The sequence below is a fragment of the Paramacrobiotus metropolitanus genome, unplaced genomic scaffold, assembly GCF_019649055.1.
Source record: "Paramacrobiotus metropolitanus isolate TYO unplaced genomic scaffold, Prichtersi_v1.0 Parri_scaffold0000008, whole genome shotgun sequence".
NCBI lineage: Eukaryota > Metazoa > Tardigrada > Eutardigrada > Parachela > Macrobiotidae > Paramacrobiotus > Paramacrobiotus metropolitanus.
In genome coordinates, this window is record NW_026570228.1 from 1,494,069 (window position 1) to 1,508,514 (window position 14,446).

Consider the following 14,446-nt stretch of genomic DNA (forward strand, 5'->3'; position numbering starts at 1 on the left):
CGGCTACAGTAATCAAAAAACCCCATCAATTTAATTATAAAAAGAAGCGTAAAATTCTGTTCTAATAATAATTACTAATTCATCGAGATTTATTACCGAAGGAATAATAACCAACAACTTGTGCAAGAAAAAAATCAAAAAAAATAATCACCTTTTCTTATAAAAATCCACCGTTCATGTTCCGGACAGCAGCGCCTCACCGGCCCGTTCCACATCCCACTGACAGTTCTCCAGCACCTTCCGGCACACCGTCTCCGGCGCGATATCCAACCGCAGCAGCCGTTCCACTTTCAACGCCGCCACGGCCTTCTCCACATCGAAATGATGCTTGTGCAGCACCGCCTGACAGTTCTTGGCCGCTTCCCCGGGGACGGCGTACTGCACCTTCCGCACCAGATCCTCCAGCACCGATCCCGTGTTCCCGGCCGCCGCGGGACTCTTCCCGGGGGTAACCTGCAGCGGCGTCACGCGGGCCACCGTAGGCTTATTCACCGTGGCGTAGATTGGCGCCACTGTCTCCTTGGTCAAGACGCCGCGTTCCAGGTGGCTAGTGTCGAAGGGATCGTCCAGATCGGTGATGGGGACGGTTTTGATGATGTGCTCGGATTTAAAGTGATTTTTGGGTGGGTTGGCGGGTTTGGTAGGTGGCAGGAGCAGCGCGGCGATGTGCGGCGGGATAACACCCGGGGAGCGGGAGACCGGTTGGGATGGAGCGGCGAAAACTGGAGGCGGAGGTGCCGGACGCAGAATTTGGGTTGCAGTATTATAGTAGTCGGGAGAATATAACGCAGTAACTAAAGGAACGCAAAAAATCGATCAAAAGCATGCTTCGCTTCCACTACGGCGTTGATTAACCCGGTAAATGATGTAATAGCACCAAAATTTAAAAAAATGTTAAATTAAGAATCCGTCACGGAAAATTACAACATATGGCTTTCATTTGTTTTAGCTATTCAATATTTGAGTTTTAAGTGTAAAACGGCATTTTGCTTGTACAATGTTGAAATCAATAAAGTTTTTACATATGGTTATAACATTATAGGGACATACCAACAGGAACAAGCCAATGCACTACAAACAACGCCTCAACATAAAGTATCACCTAACTACTCAAACATGATCGCAAATTCGCAATACAAACTCAATGTGAGCCAGATATATGAAAATAACAAGACTGCATGCATCTTTTCATCTTTCTGCATTTTTTACTATTGATTTCAATGTTTTCAAGATGTAGGATTTTATTCAATTTTCAAAAACACCGAACTTACCGGTGGGCATGACCGTTGACTGACCGCTCAACATTCCCGAATTACCCGGCGGCAGGACATTTCCGTACGTCTGCGGTCGCTGCGGCAACCCAGGCGTGGAACCACTGGAAAGAGTACTGGTTTTGCTTCCTCGCAGATCACTGAATGAGTAGTAGGGCGGCGCAGTGGGATAGATACTCGGGGATGCGCCCCATTCGTTCGCTGGCGGCAGATTGAAATAACTTGGAAGCGGCGAAATGTGGGCCAAATCGTTGGAGTATAACGGCGAGGACTGCAAAAGCCATGATTATATCACAGAAAAAATAATTTTATTAAATGGGAAGATGCGAATCTACTCTATGGATCAACGTTATCTAGTACACTTATACCTGACCGAAAAACAACCTTTATGTACACTACAGTTTGCAAAAACAAATTCTTTATAACACAGAATTCGAAGAACTTTAAATTTTGCTGACAGTGAATATAACACGTGGAAAGTGCTTTGGTATTCATAAAAAAACTCACAATCAGATGTTTTACACTGACTGCTCAATGCGGTATATTGTTACCGCAGATTCGTAGTACAACGGCCTGATGGATAACCAGTCTGTCCGCTTCGGTGAACGAGTTCCCGAATTCGCCGTACCGTACCCTTCAACTAGTAATCATCAAACAAAACTTTTTCGCTTCACTTTCAGCTATTTTTAACCACTCCCAGAAAGCAATTGTAAAATTACGGTTGATTCTCAACACATATCGTTTATGCAGCTAAGAGATGTTTTCCTTCACTGACAAATACAGTACGAACGAATTTCGTAAAATGAGACTGAAAAACAAACACAAAACATAAAAACTGCTTAGCAAAATTAGCCGTCCTACTATTCCTACACTTGATGATTAATTCCCGGCTCAATCTACAGCTACAGTTTTATATCTATGTGTTTACATATATTTATATATATTTTCTAAAGGACTTAAAATGTCAGCCTAACCAATGATCATGGTCCAGCATCTAACTGCCGAAAATACCTGAGATCCATAATCCGAGCTGACCAGATTGCTCTCCGACTGGGAATTCAACCGGGTTAGTCCCGGATGCAACACATGAGCATCATCCGACAGATCAATCAGGGCATCGCGCGGCGGGGATGAGGACGGGACACTGGAGGCGCCCCGTGCATTCCGTCGGCTGTCGGGCGGTTTCGGCAATGTCACAGCCTGGAGATCGAGGGGAGTGGGCGCGGCGGAGGCGGCGGGCGATCCCAGTTCGCCCAGCAGATCCGCTGCGGGAACGGGATTGCGCAGGAAGATCTCGTCAATGACCGCCGGACTGCCGAAGGTCTTACTCGGATCCGTGTCACCGTGGCCCGTGTGGACGAAGGAATGCCGCAGCTACGAGATAAAATAAGGATGCATACAGATCGCAAAATTGGGAAATTAACTGAAGAACTATGTGTCTACTGATTTTTTCAAACAGCGCTTCAGAGCTGTTGTCAAATGAAACACCTCAGGTGTGCCTTGTGCCCCAGGAGAAGCAAAAGAGGTTGGTTGTTTTTTTATCAAGTAACTCGGCGGTTGCATTTTTTGCAACCCGGGTGGCTATTTTTTGATAATCAGAGGATGGAATTATACGAAAACAGCATTTTTCACAACGTAACGTTTCACTTCGCGCGTCGGACATTATTAACAAATCCTCCACCATAAAAATTCTCCCGTAGTGAGATTTATTGTAGAGCAATGGCTATCAACGTAAAGGAGCTTAAAATAATAAAATTGTTACCATTTTAATATACATTTTTTTACTATTAAATAGCAAACTGACAACTACCATCTTTTTCGTCATCCAGACTCTGATAATTATTTTTTAAGCAGCATTTCTAAGATCTGATGATAATCTCATGGCCTTCATAATAAATTAATACAGGGAAACTTCGAATCATAGAAATAAAATGTCACATACCGGATTGCTAATGTCGGAATGCCTTCGCGTTCTTCCGGATGCAGCGGCAACCCGAGGGAACTGTCCAACATCATAAGTGCGCTGATTCTGCCCCGTCCACCAGTAGCATTCCAATCTGTGTGTATAAGCAAAAACATTACATACAATAACTTCCAAACGGCAAATCGTGTTCTAATTGATACGACAAATCGTATTTTTGTACCGTCCATCAATCACGATAATCTCATCGCCTGGCTGCAGTTTTAATTTCCCCTCTTCCTCAAATGTTTTGGTCGCCCTGAGAGTATCGAGGCTTTTCTGAAAAAAAAGGAAAATAGGATACACTGGAAAAAAAGTGCCAACCGCACTGCCAGCAGAAACTTTGACAATTCGTGCAGCCAACAATAGTAAAATGTATCAAACAAGAAATACGAAACAAAATCATTCGGAAGCATACAGAGAAAATTTTGATTTTCTCAGAAAATCATTGTATCACTAGAAATACCAGAAACTGAAAAATTCTACAGAAAAGGTGTACGCACATCGCGAAGATACGCAGCAAGTGACGCGAAATTCGGCCGGTCTTGTGGACGATGGAGCCAGCAAGAATACATCATCTGGTAGATCTCGGTTGGGCAGGCGTCCGGTTTACTGAGGCGTTTCCTTCTTGATCGATCAGTTCCAAAATCTGCGCAATCAACGCTTTGTTACTGCTTGCGCGCGGAACATAAACAATGATCCACAAAATAAAACCGAACCTTTGCGCCCGAACAACCGGTCCAAGGATGTTGACCAAAAGTGAATAACTCCCTGTACGTAATTACCAAAAATAAATTATTAATTAAATAATAACCAGCTAACAGTAAATAACTACCAAAAAGGTTTACTGGAAGTAATTATCAGAATTAAATTATTAATTAAAATTGTAACCAACTAACAGTAAATACGAATAAATACCAAAAAGGGTTTACCATAGCGTCACTCCATATGCCCAACAATCACTGGCATGGGAGAACTTCTTCCACTTCAAACACTCTGGCGCACACCTTCAATGAAACCAAAATCTACGAGTATATGAGAAAGTGGAAACAAAAACTAAGAAACAACTAATAATCTGATACGGGGCTTCATAATTACGAGTACAACCAAATAGCTTATTTTTTTGTACCCCTGCACTACGATAATATACAGTAATCAGCTATGAAAATGCAAAACAAACAGATAATCTTTGAGACGCACTATGCGGCAACTTACCAGGGGAATGGGATTTTCTTGTGCTCCGTCATAGTGTAGCAGTCTTCATCCGGATGGATTGACTTGGTCAGACCGAAATCTCCAATTTTTATCTGCATATCACGAAAAAAATGTAGTTAAAAATCTGCTTCACACATAATGTTGTACAAAACAAGATTAAGTATTATCCCGAAAAAGTTCTTGTCTTAGATTCAAAATACTGCGTTAGGCATACTGGCATAGCAAACCATCAATTCTTCTTTACGTCAATAAATAAGACGTTAACAAAATGCAGACTTTCAGAATAAGAAACCGAAAATGCCCGCGTTACGCATAATCGTAATAAGTAAATCCCATGTGAATCGAATATGCAACGTATAACTAGCCAAAAAATTAGATCCTTCATATTACTATTAATATATGTTAATTGAATATTAATGACTTAAATATTATTAATCATTATTTTATTATAAAATAAAAAATTATAAAATTGAATTAGTAATCATTAGCCACTTAATTTTAGGAAAAAATGTAACAAAAATTTAAAGTATAGAAAAATTCCGCAATATCCAGCGAATATAATATAATAATGAATTCTGTGTTCAGCTCTGCTAAAATCATAGTTTCTTGATAATAACGATGGACGCACATGATCGATAGAAGCCAGCAAAATGTTCCTCGCCGCCAAATCCCGATGCACCTTTCTGCAAAGGTCCCAAAATAAATTCCAAATAAATCAGAAAAGGTAACCACGTAACCACGTCAACGTTCGTCAACCATACCGTTTACTCTCCAGAAACTCCATTCCCCGGCAGATCTGTTTGGCCCAGTTGAAGATGCGCGCCACCGACGTCCGCCCGCACTCTTTGCGCAGCCGATCCAGCACGGATCCCAACGGCGCCAACTCCTGGACGATCATGTAGGGAGAGGATAAACTAGGACGAAAAAAGCAAACACATTCAGACAAGCAGTCGAACTTGACCGATCAATGGCCAGCGCGCTGGAAAGAAAATTGCCGTGACAAGACAAAACGCTGTTAGAGTTTTGTGAGTGGTCGTCCGAACGCAACGAACGTTCGCATGCAAATACGCCATATCCAGTCAGGTGGATAATGAGGTGCAGCGGAAGCACTTAGCATTTGTTTGAATATACAGTATTCACAATCTGTGGATTTTCTCATACATTTTTCGTTCATGAATTTTTTAGCACTTCTATATTGCTGCGCAACATCATTACAAAGGTCTTTTATACCTTTTTTACTTTTTACGCAGATAATATCCATTTCCTATAGTAAAACATCGCACAAACTTCAAAATTTGGAAAATTTCAATGACGTTGTCGTACAGGACCAGTACAAACAGCAATATTAACTAAAAAATGTTTTTCTTACTAATTCCATCGCCAGGAATCTAAAAAAAAACATTTATTACCTTAAAAGTATTTTTTATTTACTTATTTTATTTATCTGCCTTTTTATTTGTAAATTTTTAAATATTCATTTAGATTTCTAAATATTGGTTATATAAGTTTTGGTTGGCAGATTTTTTACAGTTTTAATCCGAACTCTGAGCGCGCATTCACCACAAATCGCACCCGGAACATATTTTCGATAAAACCCACCTAATCCCGTATAAACTGATGAGATGCGGATGGTGCAGTCCGATCATGGCGTCGACTTCCTTTACGAAATCGGAGAATGCGCCGGGCAGCGCCGCTTCACTGCGTAACATTTTCACGGCTGTTTCCACCTATAAAACCATAAAAATGTAATCGTTTAATTACGTACAATAAATAATAATTATCGTGCTTATGCTAATTCACAATCAACTTCTGATACGCTTTTGTGCAAACGGTCAACAGACAGAAATTTACTCCACTTCAGACCAGCACGAAAAGCAAGGTCGTGCGTAATTCACGATGCCGATTTGAATGTGAAACATTTCGTTTGCAAGCGCGGCTAGATTAGATTTGTTAGGGTTATTCCACTTCAGTTTTACGAATTATAAGTATAAAAAATGCAAACACCAAACTATAAAAATCGCGGTAAATTTTTGTTGCGCCAAATTAAAAAATTTCTGCAAATGTTTATACAGTAACAGAAACAAGAATCTGTTGCATCAGCAGTAGCTTGTCAGGAAGCGCCATATCGTATTCCACAACATTTAATATAGGACAATGCGCTCCACGTAAACAAACATTGCGGCATCTACTTTTGCATGGTAAGCGAATTCTTCAAACCGCGGATAATGGCCGGAACAGCAGCAGCACACGTTCCGTATATATGTACTGCGTATAAGTTGTATAACAACAGTGACGACCCTTTTTGAATACCATATTCAACCGCATTAAACGTTTTTTATAAATTTTTTTAATATCAGAAAAGCATTCCTTAACAACACCACTGGAAATAATAAAAAAGGTGACAGGGATTTTTACTTACATTTAAAAACTTGCATTTAAATGATTACAGATTATTTGCACTACTTAATTTCCCAGATAAAAAAAAGTAAAATTATATGCTACCGTTTCATTCACGTTGAAATCCATAATTTCTAACACCGCATATCGTTGGTCATATTCTAATAACCACTGCACTACGACAATCACTTCATATTCCAGTGTGCGGTAAAGAATAACGACATTAGCGTGTATTAAAACGCTTGTACTGGTATAAATACACGGAAGCAGGAAGTTTCCCACAGAAACAAAAAGAAGCAAAAAATTCGTCAGTACCTTACGTCATCTCATAACTAAATACCGTACAATAAATTATCATAAACAATGATTCACCACTTGTCCATCCGGTCGCGTCCATTCGGCGCGCATCACCTCGCCAAACGTTCCCTGGCCCAGTTTCTCCTTGATAACCACGTCCTTGGTATTAATCAAACATCCCACTTTACTGGCATCCAGCTGGGAGGTGTGCAGATGAAACTGGGCTGCATTTGCGGAAGTTCCCGGCTTCGCAAGGTGGTTGGTCTTGTTTTTAGGCAAAACCTGGCACATGTTAATAATCAGAATAAATACTTACCATGAAATGCATCATTTGGTGAAAACGCAATAAATTTACATGTCATTTAAAATCGCTCTTAAAACTAAGTAAATTTTGAACACCAACTACATATCTACTTTTTAAAAAGTGAATATACAAAATTACAAAAACTCGCCAATAATTAATACATAAACGAAACCGTTTATCATTAGAAATCATTTATCAAATTCAGCACGTTTTAAACGGACTAACTTTTACAGAAGTACACAAACACAAAACTATAAGAAATCGCTCGTAATAATTATTACTTTATCAGTGAGTAAAGTAGGCATAAAAATGAATAAATCCCATTTAAAATGATTTTAAAAATTTTAAAAATTTCTGAAAATGATTATTACTTTATCAGTGAGTAAAGTAGGCATAAAAATGAATAAATCCCATTTAAAATGATTTTAAAAATTTTAAAAATTTCGGAAAATGATTTTAAAAATTTCTGAAAATTCAACATATATTTCCAACCCCGGAAGTCTAGATGCACAGAAATTTTTTAAATTACGATGTTCTTACGGACGAATATACTGCGTAACAGTGATAAAAAAAATATTAAATAACTTATTATCACCAAGCAGATACCGCACGACAGAAATTCGAACGGATCGCCACACCTTTTCGATAATTCCTGACATAATTCCCGGCGGCTTCATCGCGTCCTGATGGGCCTTCACCGCGGCCAACAGACGGCGCCGCGCTGGTCCGCCCATCTGGATGGCGGCCAGATCACTGGCCTTCACATGGTCAAAATGTGCCAGACGAGTCACGTTCAGTTCGTCACGAATTCGCGGAAAAAACGCTTCTAGATCGACGCTCTGCAAATCACTCATCTTATTTTAAATTCCGATCAGACAAATATCTGTGCTATAACTTTCCCACCTTCAATATCTGAAGCACTAGTTCCGGAGAATCCTCCACAGGTATCTTAGGATTCATTCTGGAAAGATTTCTCCTGGTAAGACCGTAAGAGTGAGCAGACGAGAACTTCGCGATCTACTGATTCTACTCCAGTAACTTCATCCTAAACAGTTTTCCCTTGTTTTGCCAAACAAGTTCCATACAATCAATCAGATACTGAGTTGTAACGCTACATGGAATTCACTCTATCAAATTATAACTGTAAGGGATTCTCCATTCTGATCAGATGGAAAAAGGAAGGATGGCAATCAGAACAATGAGCATCACAGATAAAATCGGAAACAAATCGGCTGTCACTTGACTTGTTCGATCAAACAGGTTTACAACACACAAATAACTCAAAAAGTGACAGTGTGAGAGGTGTGGCTCTTTAATACAGTCGCACGCTGAAGCTTAAAATACTTAATCGCCCACGAAGGGCGGCAGCTGCTTCCTACGCATTTCCTACACACAAAAATTTTGGGCACCCAGTGCACCGTAGACTATGGTATAAGGAAAACCGCCCTATAAAGCGGTTACCCAATCCGGCTCACTACCACCCAACCAATCCGAATTGCGTACAGCAGGTCAGTACTCCCAAATTACTGATTGCTAGGAGTACCTTTGCTAGAGTAGTGTTTATTAGTGACATTCTAAAACGAAATCGAAATATTTCTTATTTTTCTGGATCAAAACCTAATATTTCATTAGCCGAAATGAAATATGAGCCACAACTGCTTTCACATTTCCCATTAATTAGTATGGCGACGAGAAGCAAAATGCATTTTATTTGAAAAAGGTTATGAATTTTTTTGTAGAGTGACATACATATGTACATAGGTAATGATATACATATAAATAGATGGATAATGATAAGTTGAGGAACATCAGAATTAATTATTTGCTGAGAAACGAATGAGAAATCCGTTCAGTATGTCCTAATAGATTGCAAGGAAATAATGGGTGCATTTTATACGACTACGAAAGCAACATACGTATTCCCGTCACAAAAAAACCAAGTTTTTACTACAGGCCGTACACAGAGGTGTACAGCAGGCTGTACATGAAGTAATACTGCAGGCTGAACATTAGGCTGTGCTACAAGCATTTCCACTAACTAAGCCTAGTTTACTACAGCTTAGACTACAGGCCATACATTAGGTTGTACTACAGGCTGCACTACAAGTTGTACTACAGGCAGTACATCGTATGCTTTTTGTTTATTTAATGAGACTGATTTGTTGATTTGTTTAATGAAATGCATCAAAATTTTTGATATACTTATAAACGCAAAATACGAATCACTCTATTATCGTTTTTTGTAAAACCTCAGAACAAACCGTCTTATAAATAAAGTAAACACTACAAGGTTGTACGCTACAGGTTTGTACACTACAGGTTTTATGAATTTGCTGTAGTATTTACCTTCGCTTGTTTGGCACATGTTTGGTACACAACATTTAAGATTTAAAAACATTTCAGCAGTACATTGTGATAACTGTAGTTTATTTAATGAGACTGGCTAGTTATTTTGTTTAGTACAATGCATCTCAATTTTTAATATACATCTGTGCGCAAAGTACAACTCACCCGATTAATTTTTTTGTAAAAAACTCAAAAAAAAACGGTTTTTTGAAACTAAACACTACAATTTTTTTGCGTTTTTGCATTTATAAATGTTTTTTATAGCACTTAATTTTGTTAATAGTACGGCGCGATGTTCTGTTTAAAATTATAATTTAGTAAAATTGTTTTACGTTCATAAAGTCTTTTACATTAAATTCAATAAAATTTTTAAAACCGTACCAGATATCTTTCCGTGTTTCCGGTTTGCAGATTTTTATTTTAACGTTTAAACTCATTTTAATATGATCAAATATAACTAAAAATAATATCCAGGAATCAGAATGCTTAGCTGATATCTTATGCATTATGATTATGCATTATGATCATAGACCGGCGTGCTTGCTCGTTTGCTTAATGTACTGCCTGTAGTACAACCTGTAGTACAGCCCGTAGTATAACCTAGTGTATGGCCTATAGTTTAACCTGTAGTGCGCTAAGTTGAGTTGATAGTAATCTTATAGTACAGTCTAGTGTTCAGCTTGCAGTATTATGTGGCGTATTTCCTGCAGGACACCACAGTGTACGGCCTGTAGTAAAAACTTTGTTTTTTATGACTAAAATACATATCCTGCTTTCGTCGTCGTATAGAATGCTGTCAGTATTTTTTTGCACAGTATAATAAAATTTTTCAGGATATACTGAACTGAGTTTTTGTTAGTTTCTCAGCATGTTATAAAAAAATCGGATATTCTTTAACTTACTGTTACTTATGTGTATGTATATCATTACTAATGTATATCACTCTAAAAAACTATTCATAATTTTTTCAATTAACACACGTGTTGTTCAGCATTTCAGTTAATGGGAAATGGAAACAGTTGTGGTTGCTATTTTATCTCTGCTAATAAAATGTCAGGCCCTTATCCAGAAAAATTGTATTATTTCGATTTCGTTTCAGTTAAATGTCGCAAGTGATAAACGCTAGAATTAAACCTACTCTAGCAATTAATAATTTGGATTCTGGAATACTGACCAGCTGTGCGCAATTCGGATTGGTTGGATAGTAGTGATCAGGATTGGGTAGTCGCTTTAGAGGACGGTTTTCCTTATACCATAGAGTCTACGGTGCACTGGGTGCCCAAAATTTTTGTGTATTTCACACAGAAATCTACAAATGCTGTACGTGAGTATTGTACAATAGCAGTGCGCGTATCGTAGCGTCGGGGCTGCAAAATAGCTCGTTTGATGCCTGTTCTTGTTGGATAGCAGCGTACTGTACTTTAAATATCAAAATACAAGCGATCGTAAATTAAATGAAGCATGTATATTATACGAGTATGTAACGAATTTACTAAAATTTTGATAAAATTTCTTTTAACTGGTTAATGAAAGTTACCAATTTAACGACCCGTCGATATTGAGCTACAGTGGTCTTTTATTTGAGAAGCTGTTGTCCAATTAAATGCATACTATATTGTCAAAAAACGAGTAAACCCTCGTGCAAGAAGAAATGTACTGTGTGTGGATATTATTTATTCAGTAAAAAATGTAACCACCAACGAATCAAACACAATCATATAAGAAGAACGAATTAACAATATCTTCAGTTAAGTTCACTCTGCACTCGTATAATCTTTTCTGATTTAACAACTACAATGGCACTTAACAATTGTGGAATAATTAAATAAATAATCTCCTTTTTATTGACCACCGTAGACATGTTCGGCCTTTTTCGCAATGAGGGCATACCATACGCCGATGAAGCTGGTGAGGAACCACTGCATCCGCCATTTCAGACGGGCGGTCATCCCCAGCGGAATAAACCCGGCCACGTTGATCGTCTCGAATCCGCAGCGCCGTACCACATCAGCAATCTCATCGGGTTTGATGAAGCGGTGGAAACGATGGGTGAAGGCCGGCATCGTCCCGGCCACGTGCTCCATCCAGCCGATGATGAAGAGGAGAGCCGGCAGGGAGCGGTTGTTGGTGGTGAAGAAGACGCAGCCGCCGTCGCGGACCAGTTTGCAGATGTACGGGACGTACTCCAGTCCGTTGATGTGCTGGTACTGCAGCTGCTCCGAACAGATGACCATGTCGAATTCACCGGGATGGGCCTGGCTGAATTCCTTGACGCTGGCGTTGTGGTACGAGGGACCTATTCTATCGCGGCCCTGAAAATATACACATTAATTTAAATTTCACTACAAGGAATTTATATTTGGCGTAGTACGGCACCTGCATTATGTCCTTAATTAATCATGACTGTTATCACTTTCAGTTTTAGCAAAAAGCGATTCCAGAGAATTGGTGCATATTACGGTAAACTTCTATAGCACGATTGAAGAAGTTTCGAATTCGTTGGTTGCCCCTTAACTACGAAATCATACAGTTAACCGAGACGTACTCACCAACACGCAGCATCAACTGTTTCCACTACCATGTTATTGCCTTTTTTGGGAGAATTCTTCCATTACAGTATTGCTAGAGACTTCTAACAGGTACATATGTCAGAGGCAAAGCTTTTCAAAAATAATTTTGAAAAAGCAAAAGAATATTCTTTAACAAAATTTGTTAATTACGTAATATTACTCGTATTAATGTTGTAAAATTGATGCTCCACTTGCCTGCGTTTCCCGCCAATGCGCTTTGGCCGTCAAGACATCGTACTCATCACAGTCAATGGCTACCACATCCGCGCCCAGCTGTACGAGCGCCTCCGCCAGTAGACCGCCTCCACAGCCCACCTCACAGATGCGTGCACCCAATAGCGGCGTCGCTGTATCCGACGTATCCACACTGTGCAGTTGATCCCGCCCCAATACATGCCGGTAGTACGTATCGCAGACCAACTGCAGCCGGACTTTGTTCATACTGCGCAGTCCCTGCACTTTCCGCCGGATCCGTGACGGCGCGTCGCGATTGGTGCCCCACCAGAATTCATGACGTTCCTCCAGTTTGCTCCGTTTCTCCGCCGACAGATCCATGTCGTCGAGGTGGCCGTTTTTGTTAGCGCTGTAGGGAGTTGGCGGTACCGGGTCGGGTTCTTCTTCCGGATGGTAAACGTACGTGTGGAACGAGCTCTAAGGCGAGCCGCAACGGCAACGTCACCAGTAACCACACTCGCAGCAGAAAACCCTGGATGTTGCAACAAAGCTCAAAAACCAAGTGTTTTACGTAATATGCTAAAGCTGCTTTTAAATCTGAAACTGATGTACGGCGGTACACAGTCGTGTTAATTACAGTAATTATAAATTTTAATAATCTATGTGTACATTAGTATAAAATAAATATAATGATAAATGAAAATTATATCGCAGTATAAAACAAGTGCAAGTATACAACATAAATAACACTGTATAAAACTATAAAATAAAAAAATAAATTTTGTAATATCTATACAGTAAGTATAAGAATTATGTAATAGTAGATATAGTAATCGTACCGCTGTCGTACCGCGACTCGTACAGAGTACGTATTTGCTTCGGAAATAGTGCTTGTACAAAATAATCATAAATATTTTTCTTTTGTAAAAGTTATTGATCGTTAACGTTATTTGAAACTGTTATTAAGAACGAACGCTGTTTCTGCAAATTCTTCGGTACACCATTCTAGGTTATGCAATAAAGTGTAATAAAAGCATGAAATTTTTGACTAATCGGTGTTATCAAAAGCAAAAAATAAATTAAAGTATTTTCTTAACTTGACATACCATTGTTGCCTTTTATCTAGCTGGGCTCCGGTTTCTCACGCCAAAAAAAAACAGGAAGCGAAGGCAAAACTGGATGCGAAAACAGTCGCCGGCTAAAATTGTCAGTTAACAATTTCCGGTAATGCCGCGTAAACAAGTACCGTGCCAAATTAAAACTGTCAGTAAACCAATTTTTGCTCCCTCCGCTGTTGGAAACGACGCTAATATTGTAAGTACTCGTACTTTACTCTTTTTACACTGGATCACAATCGGAGCTTCTAACGTCGTATATAGTCATAATCGGTGAATTGCATCTGTGACTTGTAAACCTTGACCGGTGGAAAAACCAGCCTCAACCAGATAGCCAAGGCATTTTGCTACACATACAAGTAAGTACATCCATTTCCATACCGAACTGTGACCTTTGTCTCTGCGGTCAATTTGGCAGTGTTTTACCGGAAAATTTGGAACGCATTCGACAAATTTTTACGAATTATTGATGAGTAATTCTTATACCCTGGATTTTGACCGCAGACAAAATGCAGAATTATTTCCAAATTCCAGCCCATAAATTCTGAAAATACAGCTTCACAGGAAATTTATTTTACATTTTAGTAGCGGTAGCCATTTCGTAATGAAATCAATTCACCAATTAAATGTGCTTTTGTTCCTTTTTTTAGGCAGGCATTAAACGATGAATAATTCATTTTATTTTAAATTTTAGCGAGTGTCTTACTAATAATTAATGATTTACTAATAAATAAAATGTGAGTTACTCGTAGATAAAAATTTTCATCGATAAATTTGTGCGAATTCACGGAATAAAC

General features: G+C 39.2%; 2 protein-coding genes across 2 annotated transcripts; both read right to left on the reverse strand.

Moving 5' to 3' along the window:
- Positions 1 to 15: 15 nt before the first annotated feature.
- LOC129582541 (activated CDC42 kinase 1-like) lies at positions 16 to 8,716 on the reverse strand. The gene is given in 16 exon segments (XM_055474053.1): positions 16 to 794; positions 1,272 to 1,542; positions 2,283 to 2,645; positions 3,214 to 3,328; positions 3,416 to 3,510; positions 3,735 to 3,853; positions 3,856 to 3,880; positions 3,951 to 4,002; positions 4,164 to 4,238; positions 4,447 to 4,538; positions 5,075 to 5,129; positions 5,208 to 5,360; positions 6,046 to 6,173; positions 7,216 to 7,422; positions 8,083 to 8,283; positions 8,348 to 8,716. Coding segments are annotated over 16 exon segments (2,628 nt in total). The 5' UTR covers positions 8,405 to 8,716; the 3' UTR covers positions 16 to 174.
- Positions 8,717 to 11,346: 2,630 nt separating this feature from the next.
- LOC129582614 (ubiquinone biosynthesis O-methyltransferase-like) lies at positions 11,347 to 13,861 on the reverse strand. Its single transcript, XM_055474164.1, has 3 exons — positions 13,641 to 13,861; positions 12,556 to 13,066; positions 11,347 to 12,102 (listed from the first exon to the last, which is right to left on the reverse strand). The coding sequence occupies exons 2-3, from the start codon at positions 12,913 to 12,915 to the stop codon at positions 11,632 to 11,634; spliced, it is 831 nt and encodes a 276-aa protein (XP_055330139.1). The 5' UTR covers positions 12,916 to 13,066; positions 13,641 to 13,861; the 3' UTR covers positions 11,347 to 11,631.
- Between the last annotated feature and the right edge of the window lie 585 nt (positions 13,862 to 14,446).

What these genes read in the sequence shown, in the direction of transcription:
- LOC129582614 (XM_055474164.1), bottom strand. Translation starts at nt 12,915, where the DNA reads ATGGATCTGTCGGCGGAGAAACGGAGCAAACTGGAGGAACGTCATGAA. An exon ending in CGCATTGGCGGGAAACGCAG is followed by an intron (nt 12,103 to 12,555) that starts GCAAGTGGAGCA and finishes GTATATTTTCAG; the next exon opens with GGCCGCGATAGAATAGGTCC.